General features: G+C 37.1%; 1 protein-coding gene across 4 annotated transcripts in view; it reads left to right on the top strand.

Annotated features, from left to right (window-relative positions):
- gramd2aa (GRAM domain containing 2Aa) overlaps positions 1–22970 on the top strand; it is a 31099-nt gene that overhangs the window by 1816 nt on the left and 6313 nt on the right. Inside the window, exons 1-6 of one of the 4 annotated variants that reach the window (XM_024294904.2) lie at positions 673–1384; positions 9569–9673; positions 17954–18011; positions 19717–20008; positions 21450–21553; positions 22554–22652. In XM_024294904.2, the coding sequence (XP_024150672.1) occupies positions 1296–1384; positions 9569–9673; positions 17954–18011; positions 19717–20008; positions 21450–21553; positions 22554–22652 (747 nt within the window). In that variant the 5' untranslated portion in view covers positions 673–1295. Of the gene's footprint in view, positions 1–672; positions 1385–9568; positions 9674–17953; positions 18012–19716; positions 20009–21449; positions 21554–22553; positions 22653–22970 lie in introns of those variants that run through there. The other 3 variants (XM_024294905.2, XM_036216997.1, XM_036216994.1) reach the window with 3 other exon arrangements.

Raw genomic sequence — 22970 nt, 5'->3', positions numbered from 1 at the left:
CTCGTTTATCCCAGGCTTTTAAAATGACCTGTGATATGTGAAATTTGCAAAGTAGGATGACAGATGTTATACACACTATATACTCGAATATTATCACACTTTTCTCTCTTGTTTAAACTCTAAAAGTTTAAACCTTTATAGAAAAAAGCATCCAGTATTATAGATTTGTGTAGATTTGGCAGCTGAACACATTCTGTATGGGAGACAGAAGAGGAGTGACTGACTGACAAGGTCAACAGCCAATCAGGACACTAAACCCAGTGCGTCATTTATAAAAAAAAAGACTGAAAAATGTGAACTGTGAGGAACTCTGAACCAGAAATATTCATCAAAGAACTGTTATTAAAGAGTATATATATTTATATATTTAGGGGCTCCACGATAAAAAAATAATTGAGTGAAAAAAAGTTCTGGTTACTAACCAGAACTTTTTTTTTTTACAAAAAAATGAAGTAAAAAATAAAATAAAATTTTTGTTGGTAACTGATGCACACCAGATAGTAGCTGGATTTTTTTCTTTCTTTTTTTTAAATAAATTCTAAAAATCTAATTTTAAAAAATGTTCTGGTTACTAATTGACTCACACCAGTTACTATCTGGTGTGTATTCATTACCAACTATAATTCTTTTTTATTATTATTACAATTTTTTGGAAAAAAAAAACCTTTAGGGGCTCTATACCTTGGGGAGTAATACATACAACCAATATGTTTTCTAGATGTTTTTACCACCATTCAACTTATTAAAGTGGTTTTCATCTCCTGGTATTATGTTAACAAAAACTACATCCTTTTGATGCAATAGAAGAAACTCATGAAACACTTTTGCCAAAAAAAAAGCAGTTAAAAAAAGTGCTGTGGTGGTAGTATCATGATCTGAGCTTCCTTCAACAGGTTTATGCAATCTGGAAAATTAAAGTATTTTAAAAATGATGGTTAAAACGTTATGTTTGCATATAACTGATAACACTTAAATATTATTTTTTTACATAATTGTTTTAATAAATCTGCATGTGACTCCAAAATTTCAGGATTTTGATCTCCTTTTATGTGTTTACTTTTTTTTTTATGTCGTAACCGCGCTCGTGCAGATAATGCAGTTACCATGTTGCTCTGGGTGTCCGTGGGGAAAAAATAGCCCCGCTTTAATCCCCGGCTCTCACTTGGCTAATAAGTAAGCTCAACCCACCTCGGCGCAGTCGGACGTTCCAGCTCCGCGAGACTACCAGCAGGGTTTTAAAGGTTCTCCGCGCGCCTCTCCTGCTCGCGGTGTTTTTTTTTTTCACTTTACATTTTATGAAGGAGAAATGCAGCGCACACCTGCGGAGTTTCGCGGACCTTCAGGGCGACAGCACCATGGAAAAAGTCGCAAGCGATAGTAACAGGTAGGAGACATTATCTGCAACAAGCTAGCATGATGTAGAGCTGTACTTCCGGTTTGAGCTTATAAAATAAATGTCCGGTATTTTTTTGCCACCTAAGATTGGTGTTGTTATCGTTGTTATTAAAAACATATCCTACATTAAATACACCAGAGTGTGTACAACTATTAAAAATACGTGTTTTTGGAATATGCTTTTTAAATAAACATCGGGTGCACGGTGATTATGCAATGCAAGGCACTTCCGTTTTTATTTTGAAGAGCTTCCTAGGGTCAGAGTTTCTACTTACCATCATGAGCTTCACACCTGACCTTTTAAATGGAATTGTCAACAAGTCCCGCCGTGAATACAGATGCGCTGAGAATGTCTTAAACTGGTGTGGAAAATTAGACATTTTATTAGCAATCATTTGTTTTTCAACTCCACTCATGTTTTCAGTTTCATTAATCAATATTTTGTACATTCAAAACCATATTACAATTACATATATATATTTTTTTTTTAGCATAAAAAGGAAGCAAACTCCTAACAAGCGTGTTTTATGTTTGTGCTCTGGACTGAGCCGTTGTGCCGCTTCAGTGCTTCAGAAACATTGGGAGCCCTGTGCAGACCAAAAACAGGCCTCCTCCATCAAAGGCTGTTTGGAGGCGCTTACACAATGGGGAGGTTATTTCTGGAGGCCTCAAGCAGTGCAGACACACTATCTCAAAGTCCAAAGCTTTGCTACAATTTTATAAACAATCCAAAAATGAAAGATTTTGCTAAAGCAAATATTGAATCCACTAATAATCTGCTGGGAAAATAAGTATTTTCTCACTACTTTTTATTTACTTGGGTTTTCCCTTTTATGTAAACTTTTCTATAAGTTTTCATTTCATAAAGGAAAATATTTAGTATTTTTAAGTAATAAGCCCATTTCTCACACTCTTTCTTAAAAGAAGTGTCAGGTTGCCGTCTTTTGTCTGCTTGGAGTAATCTGAACACATCTGGGTCTGTGAGGGGAATTTTTTCTATGTTAGCATTCAACTGATTGGAATCATTTTACGGCTCAAATCCTCGAAGTTTGTGTTCTACATTCATAACGAATCAACAAAGTAAAAAAAAAAACAAGCCTATTTTTGCGGCAGGCGTCGGCCAAGCACAGCCGCTCTCAGTGACTAACACTCTAATGAGATTAAAGTTTATTGGATCGGCGGGTGTCTTGTGACGCTGCAAAATATTGACCTGAGGGACGAGGAAGGGCACGATGAAGGAGACGGGGAGCCTTGTAGACATTTAGGTGCAAACTAAATGAGTTCTTAAAATGTTTTAGTTAGTTCATGAATTTTCAAAGCAACCAGCTTTTAAAGTTCCACTCCGATCACATTTTGATCTGTTGTAAAAGTGTTCTCAGTGGAATTTTCAGTATTAGGTTTTTTGAGCCAAAATCAAAGTACCTGTGGGGTTTTCAAGGACAGAGTTTATGCTAAGAGATTCACCTGAGGAGTTGTAGGCGGGACTGTTGGTGAGTAACCCGCCCACTTTTCCTGTCACCCATCGGTTTACACGCTCTCCCTCTAGCTTACAGCCCCTCACACCCTCATCCTGAATCACATTCGTTTAAGAAAATGCGTAGAAATGCAATTTAAATTTTAATTTTTTCAATACACCTCCACCATCATGAGAAAAATGCCTCATCATATCAAAAACACATTTTTCATTAGAGTGGGTCTCTAATTTAAAGCTGATTATTGAATTGTCCCTAAATCACAGACAATATTAGAACTTTACAACATATAGCAGGGGTCATTAACAGCCGGACTGAGGTCCAGATCTGACCCAGCTTGACACAGAACTACTATGATGGGCATCTCTAGTTCAAATGGTGGAGCTCTTGTTGTCATTGCAACAAATTCTCACTATCAAGTCGTCATATATGGACACATACATGTTTGGAGAGTTTCTTTGGGGAAAAAAGAACCTGAAGAAGAGCTCTCAACTTCAGAAAAACATTATTTATTACATTGAAAACAAAGTCATAAAGTCCATGCTTAAAGTAGCTACAAACATGATCAGAAATTAACAATCATTTGAAGTTGCAGACCTCCTGAAGATATTTCTGAAGTGAGGACACTTGTAAAAAGGATATTTAGGAATTTTACCTACAGAAAGGCTGAATTAGGCTGGAATCTGTTCAGAAACTTTTAGTTATCCTGGTAGTGTTCCTGTTGTGTGTGTGTGGCACACAGATCCATGTGTTTTATGTTATGTGACATTAAATACTGTCAAAATGTTTGACATTTTACTAAATTAATTTGAAGTAAGAGTTGGATATTAATTACGTCCAGATGTGCCAGCAGTTATCGCCTACTTAAAATATATTTAAGCTTAACTTCAAGAATTTTTTCCTAACTGGACCTCTTTAAATTGTATTTGAAGACCTCTGATATATAAAAATGTAAAAAATATATTTATTTTCCCATGAATCTTCATTGTAGTTTTGCTTTTAGGATATTTGCATGCATATCTCTGCATAACTCCCATATTATGGTGGTTTGTTTTGTTTTGCGGCTCCTGTATCACTGAGATTGTTAGTTTTAATCTGAAAGCAAACATTTGTGAGAAGTTTACCGAAAAGCCAAAGTCTGTTTCCCAAATTTGGCTTCAGAAAAAGCAGGTCAAAGGTCACGCAAAAGTTCATTCTAAACCAAAAAAAAAGACACAGATTTATATTTATTATTTATATTATATTATACTATATTATACTTTTGTCCTCAGACAAACACATTTGGAGTCCTGTCTTCTGTTTCCTTTAAGCCCTGATTCACACTGAGGATGACCCGTGTTTCTCACCTGTTAAATGACCCTTTTACCTAAATTCAAGCGTCCGGGAGCTCAGAGAAGCCAGCAGGTCTAACCCCTCACATTAGAAAGCTCCTGTTGTTTGAGGTCAGCGGCTGACGTCAAGCTTCTGTCCAATTAGAGGTAATTTACTGGAAAGTGCACGCAGGTGCTCATTTCCATCAGCACCTGTAATTATAGAAGAGCAGGTGGTAACGGCTCCCGTCTCCCTCGGGACGGTCGATCACGAGGTCGACGTATGTTTTTGTGTTTGCATGGGAAAGGTGAGAAAACGGGTTAAGACGGAACAAGGAAGAGCGGGATTTTATCGTTCCGGCCTTTCAGAACGTACACACGGATGTATTTTAGTTTCTAGTGACAGATGGAAACAATGTGAAGCTGTTTAAAGGCTCAAAATTCCTTATTAAGATATAAAAAGATTTAAAAAATGTGATGTGTAAATAGATAAACATGAACGACACAAACATTTTTGCTCTGGAGTTTTATCCTAAGATTTTAGAGTTTATAAAACAGACGAATTTTGGGAAAAGATGGACATTTTAAGAGCAATTAAAATTAATTAAAAAAATACTATTCATTGAGTGATTCAGAAACATAAATAACATTTATTTTTCATTAAAATGCTTGTTTTCAGGGTGTCTTTTGTTTCAAATGTATTGAGTTCTTTAGTTGCTATTTTAGTTTTTGGTTTCTAAAATGCTCTGTGACCAAAAGCAATTCTGGTCGGGTTCTTGTGAAGATTATAAAAGGTTCCTGATTGAGTTTTAGTTTGTAACATCTTAAACATAAGGATAAAATCAAAAAGTATCGATTTTTTCCTGCTGCTACTTGCTATTAATACATTTAATTAATGAATTTATTTGTTTTGTAAATGCTGTTTGGGTGAGCAGGCAGTTAAAGGGTTAATTGAAGGTCTGAGTTTGACCCCTCGACCCCTGAATTTATTTCCAGCTGTATAAAAAAATATGTTTTTGCTTCAAGCTAAATTCAGATCATTTTGTGCAGAAGTGGATTGATGCATGTTTGGTTAAGTAAAAACGAAGAGCAGTGTTGACTTTCTTAACTTTTGTATTTTCCTCCTTTCATCTCCTACAACAAAACTAGAAAACTGTGTTTGATGCTGCATCATTTTGCGAGATAAATCTTGGTATCACTGCCACCATGTAAACAACAAATATTTTATCAAAAGGTTTATAAGACCGCACTGATTGATCTATTTCTTTCAACAGCTTTTCTGAAAACTGCTCCATGTATTCTGTAATAAATCATCGTTTCTTTTGATCACAGTGGGATGTTTTATTAATAAAGTGTGAAATGAATTTAGAAGATCATAAAAATCTTCTCTTGCATTTTGCAATAAGTGTTTAAAGGCTGAAGCAGCTATTAGGCATGAAGACATCTGTCTTGTTCTGCTCGACTTATAATTAGGTACATTTTAGGAATCACATCTGAGGGTTTTTAGCTGCATTATAACATGACATGTGGTCTGTTGCTGGTTTAAACTCTATGGTAAATGGAGTATTCTTATATAGAGCTCTACTACTTTCTTTTAAAGGCCAAAGCACATTACCTGTAACTCAGATTAAAGTTTTAATGTTTTCTTTGTAGAAGCTGCAATAACATTTGAGGCAGAATTCATGCTTTTTCATGTTTGGGTGTTCAGATCTTTCTTTAAATTCACTCTTTGTAAAAAGTAGTCTATTTGCTAAAGGTGAGGCAGTGAATTTCAAGTTTACTTTTTATGTACTATCATATATTATAAACTTAAACATTTCAAATTTAGTCTGAAGAAGTATTCAGTTGGTGTACTTCCTACACTTCATAGACATGGTCTCTAGTATGTTTGCAGTACTCATACTCAAGTATATGTAATAAAATAAACTTCAAGTGTAGTATGTCTTGCTAATGGCAGATTCAGATTTTTTCATGAATGACACAAACCATAAATACAATGCTCACAAAAATTAAAGGAACACTTCTTTTACTGGGACTGGCATGAACTGAGTTAAACCTGTCTGATAACTTTCTTGTTGGTTAACCAGCTGACGGTCTCGTTAATCAATTTCAGCTGTATTGGTGTTCATGGAATTAACAACAGGTGCACTTCAGTGGCAACAATTAGAAAACCCTCAAACAGGGCTGGTGTTACATGTAGGGTTGGGCACCGAAGTTCGGTTCCAAGTAGGAACCGTTATGATTTGCGCGGTTCTACCGAAACCGAAAGATGCGGCTGCAAACGGTGCCGGATTTCGGTTCCAAAGTTCATTGAAGTTTCATTTGTCTGTGGACATGTCAATCACTTGTACTCCCTTCTGATTCTTTACGATTCAGCCTATCTATTTACTTTCTTGTGTTCGTGGGCGGGCTCATATAAAACCGCCGAGATGGTCGGCTTCCGCAACGTCGGTGGGCGGGACTTTCGCTGTGAATAGTGGAGTTTCCGCAATTTTTAAACAACGCTGGAGCCCCATCCCAAAATGAAACAATGAATCGTTTCCTCCTTGTTGGGCTGCTAATAGCAGAAAGCTCGGCTCGGCTCCGCCCACCACCACAGCGGGTCGTCATCATCTGCTGCGCTTTGCAGCCGTGTGATTGACATTTATCTTCCGCCTTATTTTATTGAAATAAAATATTGCTTTTGCCCAAAAACAACTGCAAATAAATGCCACATTCCTGATTTAATTTAATAAAATGTCAGGCTAAAATTTCAAGGACGTTTAAGTTTATTTAAGACGGAGTTTTATATTATGCTTTATATTACGTGCGCACAGCTGCACGGCAGGAGGGAGTCTGCGCTTGTTTGAAGCCGTTCTGCTTTGGGTTTAGGAAGATAAAGGCATTATTTTTTATTACTGAAGCACCGCAATAAGCACCAAAAGGGAACCGAAACCGAAACAAAAGAACCCGCTGTAGAACCGGAACCGCATCAGATCCCATCGGTGCCCAACCCTAGTTACATGTGGAGGTCATTTCAAGTTTCTCCCTCTTGATCTTTTTTGGCTGGTTTTCCACTCGTGCTGATTTTGGCTTGATAATTATCTCTACTGGCGGTATGAGGCGATTCCTTAACCCTGCAGAAGCTGCACAGGTTGTCCAACTTCTCCAGGATGGCACATCCACACGTGCTGCAGCAAGAAGGTTTAATGTGTCTCCCAGCACAATCTCCAGAACATGGAGGAGATTTCAGGAGACTGGTGGTTATTCTGGGAGAGCTGGACAGGGCCGTAGAATGTCCTCAACCCCTCAGCAGGACCCATACCTGCTCCTTTGTGCAAGGCGGAACAGGCTGAGCACTGCTCGTGCCCTACAGAATGACCTCCAGAGGGCCGCTGGTGTGAACGGACGTTTTTTAAATGTGCTCTACTGTTTGGTTGAGCAGAACATCAACAAATGATTTACACATAACATTTTAAAAATTGCAATTACAATCAAAAAAACAATATATTTTAAAAACAGCATTAAAGTTTAGAAAACAAAACAAAACTCCAGATACCAAAACTTAAAAAGCAAAAACAAAAAACATTTAATAAAACAAAAGTAACTTCCAGGAAACAAAAACAATACAACATTTTGGAAAACAGATTATTTTCTGGAAAATAAATTGTTTAAATGTTTAATAAATAAATAAAAAACCCACTTAAAAAAATACATTTCCAGAAAATTAAATAAAATGTTAAAAAGTAAAAACAAACAAAAAAAAAACACTTTGGAAAACCAGATTAATAGCCATAAAATAAAATAAAATGTTACAAAATGAGAAAAACTTTGGAAAACAAAATACATTTCCAGAAAACAAGATTAAAATGTAATAATAATAAAAATAAAAACAATAAAACAAGATTAATAGCTAGAAAATAAAATAAAATGTAAAAAAAGAAAAAAACTAAACTTGAAAACAAAATACATTTCCAAAAAACAAAATTAAAATGTAATAATAGTAATAATAGCAATAAAACAAGATGAATAGCTAGAAAATAAAATAAAATGTAAAAAAAGAAAAAAACTGAACTTGTAAATAAAAAACATTTCCAGAAAATTAAATGAAATGTTAAAACGTTTTAGGAAAAATACATTTAAAAGACATTTTGAAAACCAAGATTAAGCACCAGAAATTAAAGTTAAATGTAAATAACATTTTTAAAACACTTTTTCAGAAATCCAAATGAAATGTTGACAAACAAAACACAAAGAGAAACCAGAAAAGTAGGCCAGATATGGAGCATCGCTGATTGGACGGTGATTTCCATTATTGCTTCATTCTAAATAACTTTTGGTTCAATTGATGGACAAACGCCATCGTCCCAATGCGCCGTATTACCAAACTTTTCCTGTTTCTCATTATGTTTTTCTAATGTTTCATTTTGTTATCTGGAAATTTATTTTTTCTGATTTTTTTTTTTTTTTTGTTCTTGTTTTCTCCGTTTTGGTTTGAAAAATGTAGTTTTGTTTTATAAAACGTAATGCTGCTTTTTAAATATTTGTTGTGCTTTTTTAATTGTCTGTGATCTTTAAAAACATTTTTTGTGGAGAGATTTGTTCTCTTCTGGGCCACCGTAGAGCTGGCAGCTAAAGGGTTAAAGAGATGCTCATTTGTAAAGTTTTCTATTAGAAAAAAATAAATGTGTCTATTTGATAACAAATCAACAAACTAAAATGTTTCTAGAAGTTATAATTAAAACCATAATCAGTATTGATTTATACAATAATAGGTAATACAATGTTTTATACAAATAAAAACTGCTTATAAAGTCAAAACATAAATTAAGAGATTTACTGTAACTACATGAGCAGAAGCCAAACCATCACAATAATCTCAGAGCTCCTGTTCCCTCATTTTTGTTCTCTTTAGTTTGTGATAGTTCAAACAGCCTCCGTCCTGCTGCGCTCCACTCTACATTTGCTCACGCAGGTATCTGCTTAAGCGGCGCATCCTGGATGATTTATGTCTTCTCGGTTCTGTAGGACATTCGGTGCAGAAACACGTGCGGCTCATTTTGCTGCATTATTTTAGTCGACTCTCAGCAGCACGTCAGGTCAGCCATCTGCACAACCTCCGAGGCGCTCTGCCTCTTTGTACACATCTGGCCCTGTTTACAGAAGCAACTTTATTTTTGCTGGGTCCATATTTTTTATGCAGAATAAACAAGCTTGCAGGCCGGCCTCCACGTTGCATCACGGCTGTGTTGATCTTTGAGACAGAGTTCGCTTGTTTGCCCCCATAAACAGTTTGGGAAATGTTCTCTGCAGACGGAAAGCAAACACTTTTCTTCACAAGTGTGCATGGAGGAGGTGCAGAGAAGGAGGAGGGGGGGCTGCAAACACTGATCCCTGTGTTTGTGTACTCAGGGCCCGGAGCATGACGGAGCAGCAGGAGCCGGCCGAAGAGACGGGCCTCCTCTCAACGCAGGACCTGGACCCCTCCAAGGACGACGGCACACACGGACACTTCAGGCAAATCTCACAGAACTCACCAGCTTTTATTTTGAAATCAGACAACGAGAGGCTGGAAATAGGCGTTTTCCTTTAAATGCAGCGTTTTAGTGTGTGTTGACAAATGAAATGTTAGTGGATTATGTGAAAGAAAAGATTAGAGGCAGGAAGCTGTAATCCTGTGGAATCTAGTCTAGTAATCTCAGTCAGGGAGGGGGCACTGAGACTCCCCCCAGCAGAGGGCAAAGCCACACAGCCAAATTACAGACATCCTCAGAACAAACCCTCCGTTCTTCAAGGTCTGCACGCTTCCCTTCACCAAAGTGCAGTTTGGTCCACCGAAGGGAGGTGTCCGCTTTCTAAATCAGGAATCAATTTGGGATTCTTTGTAATTAGCTTCGTCACTCACAGCCAAGGGCACTGTGGCGCATGGGAGCTCCATCCCCGCCTGACAAACTTTCCGCCTCTGAAATGATGGCAGGGATTAAGAAGAGCGTCGTGATCCCAAAAATTAAAAAAAAATAAATAAAAAAATCAAATCTGCTCTGCACGTGTTCGCCCTCACAATTCATTCTCTATTGTGGGATTAAAACCACGCAGGATGAACTGGTATAAGCTGTCATCAACTCTTGTTTTTGGATCAGAAGTCTGATGAATCTTGTATTTTAAAGAGTGGGCAGCTCTCCCATCACCAAGATGTGAGGAGTGGAGGAGAAACGGGCAGATGGAGCGTGAGAGCCAAGCCTCGAGAGCAGCTTCCATCCCTCAGGGTCGCCTGTGTTTTTAATAATCACTCCTTCCTCTCCACCCCAGAGCTGCTGGGGGGACTATTTATAGGCGGGAGGCATGAGGAGCAGCACACGTGTGCTGTTGTTTGTATCACGGGCACGAGGTGGGACGCTTAAAGACAAAGTCTTTAGCACACTGTGACTTTTCAACCGTAAACACGATCATTCCAGTAGATTCTGAAGGAGAAAAGCGGCGCTTTTCTCCTTCAGAATCTACTGGAATGATCGTGTTTACGGTTGAAAGGTTACAGTAGATGAAAGAACATAAACACTAGAGCTTCAGCTATAAAACAGAAGAAGTTTTTCAAAATCCTCCAATGAGCTGATTGAAGCAATAAACTTATTTAATTATCGATTGATTTTTACTTTAGCTGCATTTTTGATGATTAAAACTTTCTAGAAAGTCTCACTCCGATCCTCTTTTGATCTATTTTAAGTGTTTTAATTTTAATTACTATTAAAACTATTATTATTATGTCATTTTCTAGAACATAGTTTCTGCAGAGCGGCAGGAGTTCATTAGAAACTCCTATCTGAGTTGTGGGCGGGGCTGTTTCTCTCCCACTAGGTTACAGCTCCTCACAACCCCAACCTAACGTTGTAATTTGTGATTTTATTTTATTTTTTTCCAACATGCCAATAACAGTTCAGCAAAGAAACACAATTGAAAATAATAATATTAAAAAACATCTTGAAAACATGACATTAACAAAAGAATGGGAACATTTCTAACAAAATTTGGGCTTGTTGGTGAAGGAGTGGGCTTAACATTACTGGTGCAACAACATTTTTTTGTCTCCTACTGTTTCAGAACGATTTGAATAAAAAAATACCTCAAAAATGGAATTTTAAGCTGAATTTTCTTTAGATATGTTCAAAACATGATGTATTTTTGACTGAATTTAAATCAATATGGATGGATTTCTGCTTATGTTGATTATGATCGTGAAATATTTCTCTTTTGTTTTTTCTCTAGTCTATTCCAATTAAAAATATAATTAAAAAGAAGAGGGAATGATGTGTCAAAAACACCATTTTTATCAGTGGATGTGCTTTGGGATTTTTTTCCTTTTTGATGGTTTTATAAACCAAAAAAGACTTTGTTCACTGGAGAAAATCCTAAAATACGGTTACATTTTGACTAATTTCTGCAAAGAACTAATGTTAATATTTTACTGTAGTAGTGATGAGCCTGAGGAAACATTACCAAAGCACATGATAGTCAGATTTTTTAGATTCAAGATGACCTTCTTTTTAGTTGTGACCTCCTCATCGTTTCATTTATCGGTTCACTCTTACAGACTCTTGTTTGTGTCCTTGCTGTCACTGATCATTGATATTTTCTAAAATCCCTCCTAGTGGAACCAGTTATTAGAAAAATGGGGCTTTTTGTGGTACAAGTACCACATTTGGTGTGGATGGATCTAAGGATCCTCTCTTTCAGAGAAGCTTAAATAATAACCTTATGAAATCCAAGATTTTGAAATATTTAAAATCAGAATTTGAATACTTAAAAATAAAATTGCATTTTGAACACCCAATTTCAACACAGAGGAAAATCTATGTTATATTGTACATTTAACAGTATTTGAATGAAGTTAAAAGTACATGAACAGTTTATATTTTTGAGATCGGGGCAAAACAAGCAGGGCAGTTGCCCCTGAAGAACAGGGTTGGAGACCCCTGATCCATGACAAAAATGCATGATTTGTTACCGACTCTCCTATCCCTATAATCCTCCAGTTCATGTAGTTTGCTTGATTTCACTCACATTTATTCGTTCAAGAGTGTGCATGCTGGTAATATTATGCAAATTATGTAACTTATCTTCAACTTTAGAAAAGCTTGTAACTCTTGTGCTATCCTATGTATGTTGATGTTGGGAGTGGGGTCATCTGGACCCCACAAGACAGAGGTTGAACTTTTTCTTTCAATGGTTTTTGATTCTCACTGGAGTCCGGGGCAGACATGAAATCTTCTCCATCCACATTTGTCATGGGATGATAACACGTCAATGTAAGGCTTGGGTCATCTGGACCCCATAAGATAGCACAAGGGTTAAATCATAGGTACTCCAGAATTTAAAAACCTGCATTTTATACATGAACTGCCTATACTGTTGAGTCTGGAGCAAATAGATATTGAATATTTTCGAGTGAATGGATGTTGTCTTTCCAAATGATTTTTCTAGCAGCTTTTCTGAAAGAGGGGATTCTAAAATACATCCATGCCACATTTGGTGCATAAAATGCAGGATTTGACTGAAATGTCGACCGAATCGACTCCACAATCCCTCCTTCAGGTCATGTAGTTTGTCTGATTTGATTCACATTTAATCCTTGATGTGTAGTTATAGTTAATGAACTCAGTCAAGCAAAGCGCCATACATTAAAATTAAAAAAGAAAGATAAAACACAGCTAAAATAAAAAAATAAAAATAAAAAAATAGATAAATAAAAAACACCAAATAAAAAACAAAGCTAAAGCAGTAAAAACACACCAACAAATACGTCTACATGTTGCTGGCAAAATGCAGGTTCAATTGAGCATGAGCTTCATATGTAGTTGCAACTTTAGAAAAAAAAAATAGAAATCATATAATTTATTTGAAATCATTTAAAAAAAAGAATAAAAAAAAATAAAATTTGGTGGATTAAACGCCTTCATAGACGAACACATTTGCTCATTTGATAGAAACTAAACCAGGAGAAAAACACATCAGTCATGTTTACTACAATAATGGGTCAAACTGTAATAAAACATAAATTAAAATACATTTTTTATTAAAATTCAGACATTTTTTTACCACTTAAAATTATTTTTCCTCTCCTCAAAAACACTTTAGATTTGACCACTACAAGTTTAAACTGCATCAGTCCTGTGTGAAAATAATATCAGTGTGTTGATCAAGTTATTCATGACGCAGCTCCTCATACAGGATAAAGTATAAAAAACAAGACTTCACAAAAAAAGACTCAAATGAAGCTAGAGATTGAATTAAAACAAAGAATTAAGCTTTAAAAGAAAGAAAGAAAGAAAGTTAAGCTCAGTGTACCAAACAAAAACTCATTTTTAAGGGTAAGTTAAGCTCCTTTGTATTTATCTTTTAAAAACCTCTTAATTAATGTACTGACTGAATCCTGCCCATGTTTTAACTAAAAGAAATGTATTTATATATTTTCTAGTTTGATTTTTAATAGTTTTTTTATGTAAATTGTTAAGTATTTTGTGATGCGCTTTTATCTACCTTTGTACTTGATGGTTAAATAAGAACATGTTCTTAATAGCTTAGCTGGTTAAATTGAGGTTGAATTTTTTTTTTTTTTTTTAAGTACCCTTTTTTAAACTATATACGTAGCAAAAAATGAATTTTGTAGATTTTTTTTTAAATATCCCCTTTGTTGATATCTTTTTACTTTTAAGCATATTTTAATAAATTCTAATTAAACTCACAACATTTTTAGTCATTAATAAAGTTGGTCTGGACAAGAAAAAATCCCTTTCAGAATAAGACTGGAAGTAAAGCAATAACAGACCAAGAAAACAGGATAGATTAACCCAATGCAGAAAAATTAGGCTACACAGAAAAAAAGAGAACTATGATTATGATAATGAATCCAACAGCAGAATGAGAATGATGCAGTAAATTCAGCAGGAGGTGTGAGGATGGCTGTCGGACCTGAAAGTGGGTCATGCTCTGGGGCGACAGAGGGAACTCTAGAACAATAAGGTCTTTGTTTTTAAAATGGTCCTGTAAAAAAAAAAAAAAAAAGAAAACAACATCTGAAAGCTCTGACCTTAATCCACCGAAAATGTGAAAAGACTACAGATGAGCAGAACAGGCTCACACAACTCTCCTTCACAATGTACATTTCCTATTACCAACATTCCTGCTTAAATGTTATTTCTATTGGCTGTCGTTCATATGTTCAATTTTGTGTCGATTTGATATTTAATCCATAGTTATTCTGATTTCTGAGATGTTTTTCTACTCATTTTCTACAAGAAAAACATGACTATCGTGCTTTTATTGTGTGATGTATGAGTTTAACTTTTGAGCTTTGCAGGGAAAAAAATTAAATTCACAAGCCTGCCATTCTTTAATCTGGTAAAGTGACAACTGAATTTTCATAATGCATGGCTTTACTTTGTAATATAGTCAGTTTAAAACTGCAGTTGAAGTAGAAACGGTAATAAGATACAAGAGTTTCTGAAAAGCTCATGTCACAAGCTGCAAAATAGGCACAACATTTAAATAAAGTTCAGAATAATGTTAGAGAAGGCTTCTGCTGAATTTATCTGAATTATGAACAGTTTCAGCAACACCTTCTGATTCTGTCACACAATATTATGATAAAAGTGCTGCTTTAAACAGCTAATAAATCACACTAAACCTCAGCGTGGGGACAAACTGAACCCATGGTGATGAAAATCCTGTTTTGATGTTTTTAGCAGGTTTTTGTAGCATTTTTATAATGATGGAGGACACGTATAATGAAAATTAAGCATTTCTGAGTATTTTTTAATTAAAATTGTGGTGAATCAGGCAAATTTCTGCTGCTCTGCTCGGACTATATTCTAGAAAATGACACATTTTTAAAAATTTTGGATAAAAACTGCATAATCATGATTTCAAGACCAATGGGAACGCTTTAAAATAGATCAAAAACTGATCAGAGTGGGATGTTAGCGAGACAAATCACATCATTTATTAAAATTACCTTTATTTTGTAGGATCAAACTTTTAATCATAACCCCAAGTTTATAATGATAGTACACTGAATACATATAACTAATTACTCTCCATCTCAGTTCACTGCATGTTTCATTTTTTTCTAATTAAAACTTTAATTTTGTACTGAAATCTGACAGTCTTTGAATAAAAATCAGTTTTTAAGCACAAATGTGGCAATAAGCCCGGTGGATACACAAGAGGCGTGTCCCAGTTCTTCTGTCCATTCTAAACGAAGCGCCAACAGAAAGTCTTCATGCTCATTTAAAGCAAAAGGATGTCGTTTCATTGGCAACAATCAAAAAAAAAAAAAAAACTGATCATAAATGTGTAAAAATGCATCAACTTTGGCCAGTTTAAGCCCAAGCAGGGATCCAGTGTAAGGGTTCTGGACTTTTAGGAGGTTTTTCAAGCCTCTCTGGGAATAATCAGGCAGGAGTTTGAGCGTGACACTGTGGAAGTGTGTTCAGGCAGAGCAGGAAGGTGTCGTTCAAATAAAGCTGCTGTCAGGCTGCCTAAAACAGACATGAATCCAGACTAAACAGAGAGCCGTCCTGACGGACATGGACCCATTCCTGCTCCTCCATGAGTGCTAACCTGTCCAGTGAGACGCAGAGCAGCACTGAGGAGCAAAACACTGACGCATCTCCATAAACAAACATGAAGGACTCCACTCAGAGGATCATAGGATGAGACCACAAAGATGCTTCATCAGTGTTGTTACCTCAAGTTAAAGTAAAACTTGTGAGTTCATTTGATTTCCTAGATCACATGTGTCTTCCACATCATTTTATTTTATTGTTATTAATGACCCGATGTTATCTTACGCTTATTTATAACTTGTATAATTTCAAGAAAAATGTGCTTTTATGGAGAGTAAAATATTAAGATATTCAAGGTTTAAATTGATTTATTCTGGAATAATATTCCTGGATTTTTATTATTCATAATTATGTCAAAAATTACGGGTCTAAAGTTTTCAAAATTGGCATTCTGCTAGCTTTTTGGACTATTTTGGAATTTACAAAGTTTTTTTAAGGCTACTTTGGAGTTTGGCTAATATTTACACACTAGCTGTTTTGGCTAATTTAGGCTTTTTTTCAGTTTTTTAGGATATTTTGAAGTTTAGCATTTTTTTTCAGCTACATGCTAGCTGTTTTGGCTAGCTTAAGTTTTTTGTGTGTTTTAGGTTAATTTGGCATTAAGCTAATATTTTAGCTGGCTACCAGCTTCAGCGTTTTCAGCTATCAGCTTTAGCATTTTTAGCTATCAGCTTCAGCATCTTCAGCCATCAGCACTAGCATCTTCAGAAGCCAAATTCAGCTTACAGCATTCACACTAGTATTATCGCAGGTAATGCTATATATTTAGTTCATAATTATGTTAACAAGTTATGATTTTAAAGTTTTAAAAATGTAGTTTTAGAGTGTTCAATAAATGTTTATCCGCCACCTAAGATGTGTTTTGGATTTTTTCTCCTTGTGCGATTGAGTTTGACACATAGAAAACATAGAAATGTTGTCATATAAATCATATATAAACTGGCCCTCCAGTTTTTATATCACCAGAAAAGCATATTATTTTAATTGTGATGGACCCCCCAAAAAGTCCATAAATCAATAAGGAAAAATAAGCAGTAAACAAACCGAACAGCTTACAAACTTAACTAAACATTTGAAATAAAATAAAAAAGACAACCTTTTAACTTAAAATGAGATGTCAATTAAAAAGTGAATTAACAAACCAAAAGAGGAACATGTCTTTGTTTACAGTCTTTCTGATAATACCAAAGCTTTTACTGACATGTGAACATAAAATTGGGTTGCATGGTGATGTAGCGATTAGCTCTCTCACCTCACAGCAGGAAGGTCCTGGTTCAAATCCCGGCTGGGATCCTTCTGTGTGTGCATGTTGGGTTTTCTCCACAGTATGAAAACATGCTTCATATGTTAATTGATTTCCCGAAATTGCCCCTATATGTAATAGTGTGGCCCTCCAACAGACTGGCGACCTGTTTGGGATGAACCCACCTTTGCTCAACAGTATGGGATAGGCCCCAACATCCCTATTACCCTACCAGAGATGCAGCGAGTTCTGGATGAAATGTAAAATCAATGCTCCAAACTGAACTTTCACTCAGTGAATGAATGTCAAAAAGGTAAAATTATGAAAAAAAAGCTAGATCTTGAACATGTGCACAGAGCACAATTAATAAACACAAAAGAGGCTCTTTAAGCTTTTTCCTGAAATATTGGTTTTATAATCATTAAACATTTTTTAAATATATTTGAATGTAATATGGGCTGCGCGGTGGAGCAGTGGTTAGCGCTCTCGCCTCACAGCGAGAAGGCCCCGGTTCGAATCCCGGCTGGGACCTTTCTGTGTGGAGTTTGCATGTTCTCCCCGTGCATGCGTGGGTTTTCACCGGGGACTCCGGCTTCCTCCCACTGTCCAAAAACATGCTTCATAGGTTAATTGGTGACTCTAAATTGTCCCTAGGTGTGAATGTGAGAGTGAATGTGTGTGAGATTGAGGCCCTGCGACAGACTGGCGACCAGTTCAGGGTGTACCCCGCCTTCGCCCATCAGTGGCCAGGATAGGCTCCGGCACCCCGCGACCCCGAACGGGATGGAGCGGTCAGGAAGATGGATGGATGGATGAATGTAATATCAGTCGAGTTGTGAGTGGTTTGCATGTGGGTTGAGGTTTTTAAGTCCTCATTGGTGCGTTCTGAGCATCTTCACTTCATGACGTCTTATTTTTATCTTTTTCTCTTGATAGGTTTCACTTGGTTGAAGACTTGTCCTATGAAGATGTGAAGAAATGCTACAGAGGCTCGGTGAGTTTAGCTCTTTCTCTGATAGAGAAGTTCTCAGCATAAACATGTAATAATCCTGCTATAAATAGTGCTTTCCCCTTTAGTGTCATAGTTTGAGCTTAGAAGAGTTTGCTCAGTCCTTCACATTGCTGAGAATACAGTAAAAAAAGGGGGTAATGCTTTGATTAATGCTTTGTAATGAATTAAGTAAGGTTAGCTAATACACATCAATTATGCCATGGGCCGAATGAATACTCAATTCTGATTGGCTGCTGGGTGTGGATTTATAAAGTGATAATAAAGTTACAAAAAAGTTTCTTTAAAACAAACTTTTTTGTCATCATCTGTACAAAAACACGCACTAAAAGTTGATTGAATATTTATTTCTTTTGTAAGTGACAAAGGTACAAGCAAGGGATAATGCCCTTTGAAGGGTGCATTATCAGAAATTAACACACTTCGTGGAAGCCTGAACCATCCTCCACATTGTGTGGAACGGTTTAGGCTTCCATTTGGTGCGTTCATTTCTGATAATGCACACTTCAAAGGGCATTAGCCCTTGCTTGCACAATGGTCTGGGTGAATATTCAATTCTGATTGGCTGCTGGGTGTGGATTAAAAAGTGATGAAAGAAGTTCCGGTCACACAGCCAAAATGTTCTGTATGATTGCGCAGGCTTTTTTAAACCAAACTTTTGCGTCATCATCTGGACAAAAACAAGCGGTAAGAGGTGAACGTTCTGGTGAACAATCAGCATATATATCGCTTTCCTTTGCTGCTGCAGTAAAGGTTGGTGCTTGCTCAGCCATAAAATGTGCCGCTCCATTCATCAAATAGTCCGCTTTTTGTGAAAAAGCAATCTAAATTTTAAAAAGTACTTAAATTGATTTAAATGTATTTCTTTTGTAAGTGACCATGGTATAAGCATGATAATGCCCTTCAAAGTGTGCATTATCAGAAATGATTGCACTTTGCGGTTCATTAAATATAACACTTAGTAATGCAAACTAATTCATAAAAGTGTCTGTTAACACCCAACATAATAGTTAAATAATGCTTACTAATGCATAAACTAACTTTAATAAAGAGATTCTTATTATAAAGTGTTACAAAAAGAATCATTTGATCTGGTAAAGCAGGGATGCTGACATAGCATAACATGGATTTTATGTCGATATAATGAATTTGACATTTTTTCTCACAAAAAGTACAACATACTAATCCCACCAACTGCTCCTTTGTGATAATCATTCTGGAGTTTCTCTGATGGACTGTCAGCGACTCCAAGTCCAGACGTCAGAGGATTCTAGCATGTGCTGTTTAAGTTAAAAGAAGGAGATAAAAGAAAGAAAGATATTTTGAAGCTGCGGGTGAGGATTTTGTTGCTGCACCACTAGAGTTTTTTGTCGTGAGAGTAAAATGACAGCTTTCCTCTCCTGATGATCCTGAAGGGGAGTTTGCAGTAAAGTTGGGAGGGAGGGAGGAGGAGCAGAGAGGAGTACCTGCTCCCAGCTCAGAAGGATGAAGGGCTGAGTGTGTGGAGGAGGGAGTCAGAGTCACCTGGGAGCTGCGCAGACTGGAGTCTCTGTACTCTTGTAGTTTAGAAGAAGAAGCAGCAGCAGCTGCTGTTAGTCGTAGTGCCCGTGTTTGTCCGCATTAGAGACGGCAGTGCATGTGCATGCAGGAAGGGGGCGGAGCCCGGCACTGACTGGAGGCAGGGAAACAGTGTGTCTCTTGCAGCGGTTTGCTCCAGGCCTTGGATGTACGCGAGTGTGTGTGTGAGTACGGTGCCAACGTGCTGAGCCTGGTGCAGAGCTCGCGGCCATTGAGGGAGAGGGTGTTTCCTGCGCCGAGCGGAGCCGGAGGCGCCGGCGGGACCGCTGCTGTGCAGGCAGGCCGGTCCACCAAGGAGCTGCTCATGACTCTGCCCTGTCCCTCTGCACAGACTGTCAGCAAGTACAACTCGCAGTACCACAAACTGTTCCCATGCGTGCCCAAGGATGAAATTCTTATGAAAGGTACTGTGTTTGCTTTTCTAAGCCTTTTCTAAGAGCCGCTTCTTCTTCTTCTTCTTCTTTTTTAATTGGGTTGCATTCATTTGATAAAATGTTGGGAATTCAGTGAGTCAAAATGATTGATTCTTCTTTATAAAAAGCTGATTAAACCTGTTTGTTTTTTAAAAGTTAATCATAGCCTTTCAATAAATCAGTTAAAATATTTATGATGAGTATTTTTGGTCAATTTAAAAGGATAAAATGTATTTTTTTCCCCAGTCATCTGTGCTGTCTCGATAGCTTTGTGTCTAAATAATAAAAAATAAATAATAATATAAATAATAAAAATAAGAAAAAAAAAAAAAATTATCTAGTCATTAAAGTCCCACTCTGATCATTTTTTTAGCCTATTATAAAAGCATTCCCAGAGGTCTTTTAATTATGACTATCCCATTTTCAGAAACGTATTTTCTTGGACAAAGTTTCTGCAGGATTAGTTTGTGGGCGGGACTGTCGGCGAGGAGCGACCACGTCCGCCTTCCTCTCCCCTGTGCAGAGCAGGGAGCTTGTGACCTACGTCACAAATATGCACTTTTTCTAACCGCCTTGTTTCATCTGCTCCTGACTCACAAAAAAAAGTTGCATAAAGAAATACTCAGAAATGCAATTTTAATATACATTTTCTTTACATATGTTCAATAAAATCAGAAAAGTGCTTCAAGAACATGTTTAAACACCCCAAACTCAATTTCTCATCAAACTGTAGATTTCTATAAGACAGGAAAAACTAGATTTAGACTTTATACAGTCAAAGATTTTTGGGCATTTAGACAAAAAAAGTCAAATGTGTTGATTCAAAAATAGCTTCGGCATCATTTTGAAGTCATGTGTTTTGCTGCTTTTTATCCATGAAAGTGTGTCCTGGCATCGTGTCCATCCTGCATTGTGTTCTTCTGTTCGACCATCTGCTGGAGCACGGATCCCAAATTCTCCTGAAGAGCCTCAAATCAATCTGCAGTCCACCACTTTCAGAGTAAAAAATGAAGAGGCAGAAGATGAAGACGTCTCTATGACGGATACAGGCACGGCAAAGGGTGGACGATGCCCCCTCAAATGTGATGGCCCGCAAAAATTCACAGTTGATTAAAGTAATGAAAACTACAAAAAAGTAATTCCGTACATTTCTTCAGAGCAGACCCACGGGAAGAAAGGCGATTTTCCTCCACAGCATAGAGCAACGAGTATCACCTTTCTGTGGAGGGATACGCAATGAAAAGTCCCTAAAAAAAAAAAAACTATTTAGGACACCTCTACTGTTTCAAATGTCCCTACAAGTGGAGGGTTAGGGAGAAGTAGGGATTCGGATTCGGCCCAAGACTTGTCCCATCCCGTAGTGGGGCCGGCTAAACCCCATTCTGTCTGTCTACACCTTTTTAAAGACGTCTCATGTCTTTTTTCCCCTCAGTGTACTCCTGTGCTCTTCTCAGAGACATCCTCCTGCAGGGCCGCCTCTACATCTCCAGACACTGGCTGTGTTTCTACGCCAACCTCTTCGGCAAGGACATCAAGGTACGGACGGCCGACGTGACTCCAAGTCGTAGAGAAACTTGAACCCTTCCAGTAACCAATTGGCCAACTTAAAGTCAGATCCCTCCAGCTTCCGTCTTTGGCTCTCCATTTGTCTTTCATGATCCCAGAGCTTTCAGATTCATCCAACCATCTTTGTGATTTCCCTCTTTGAAGCTGCAGGTTTTTACCTATCCTTTCATTTCCTTGAAACCAAATCTATCCTGAGATCTCTCTGAAACAAAGGACTATTTTCAGCCTGCATTCCTCACATTCCTATTAAAAACATACCTTTTTTTTTATCCTTCACTGATGTTCAAAGAAAGCTTTGGACTAAACCAGAGGTCTGCAACCTGAGACTCTAGAGCCATGTGTCGCCCTTTTATCAGAAAAAAAAAAATTTGTTTTTCATTTTGAAGAGTAAAGTAAACTAACTCAAACTATATTCAACTCATACACTACCAGTTGAAGGACGGTACATTTCTGTTGTGTGTCTGTACCACAGAAAACCCATTGGAGGTCAGTAAGCACAACCAGATGATAAGATGGACTGGCTTTAAGTGATTCAAAAAACCCACTATCAGATCTGAATTCATATATTTCACTTAGATTTATAAATGTCTAGGTGATGTTTTTACCCAAATGGTAAAATCAACTTGTGTTTGTTTCTTTCAATCACTACATTTGAGATGATTCTATGTCATACAGGGTGAATTTCATTTTGAGAAAAAGTCACATGAACCTGTCAAATGTTATGAACTATTTTATTTTTTGTTAAAAGACTATTTTCTCTGCTTGTTAAATTGTTGCCAAAAAAAACAATAATTACTATTTTAAAGTGACTTCATATCTCCTACTGGTTTATAGTGATTGACCTGAACGGCTCTTTCAGTGTTAAAAGTTGCAGCCCGATGATCTGATGACATCATTACCTTCTTAATGTAGTTTTTTTAGGTTGTAGGTGATGTTTTTCTTTGTTCACAGTCATATTTTCCCTGTTCAGGTGGCAATCCCTGTTGTTTCTGTTAGGCTGGTGAAGAAACACAAAACAGCCGGCCTGGTGCCCAACGGCCTGGCAATCACCACAGACACCGGGCAGAAGGTAAAAAACACAGTCTGTCAGTTCAGGCCCAGAAAAGGAGGCCGAGATGCCAACCAGCAGCTCAGAACCAACAGAATTTATCAAGTTCATGTAACATTTAAGGGAAGACGAGAGCAGATGATAGAAAAATGAAACAGCCAATCTGGGTGGGGGTCAGTGGCCAACCCTGGGAATCGAACCCAGGGCTCCTGCGTGTCAGCCCTTTACCTAGCCCACTGAGCCACCCAGCTGCTGCTTTTTAAAAAATAAAACTTGATTTGATTTGCTAAATGAGAACTGGACCAAAATGACTTACATCCTACAAGATGAATTAAATTC

Source organism: Oryzias melastigma, linkage group LG3, assembly GCF_002922805.2.
Source record: "Oryzias melastigma strain HK-1 linkage group LG3, ASM292280v2, whole genome shotgun sequence".
Classification (NCBI taxonomy): Eukaryota; Metazoa; Chordata; class Actinopteri; order Beloniformes; family Adrianichthyidae; genus Oryzias; species Oryzias melastigma.
This window is presented reverse-complemented; position numbering and strand designations above follow the sequence as displayed.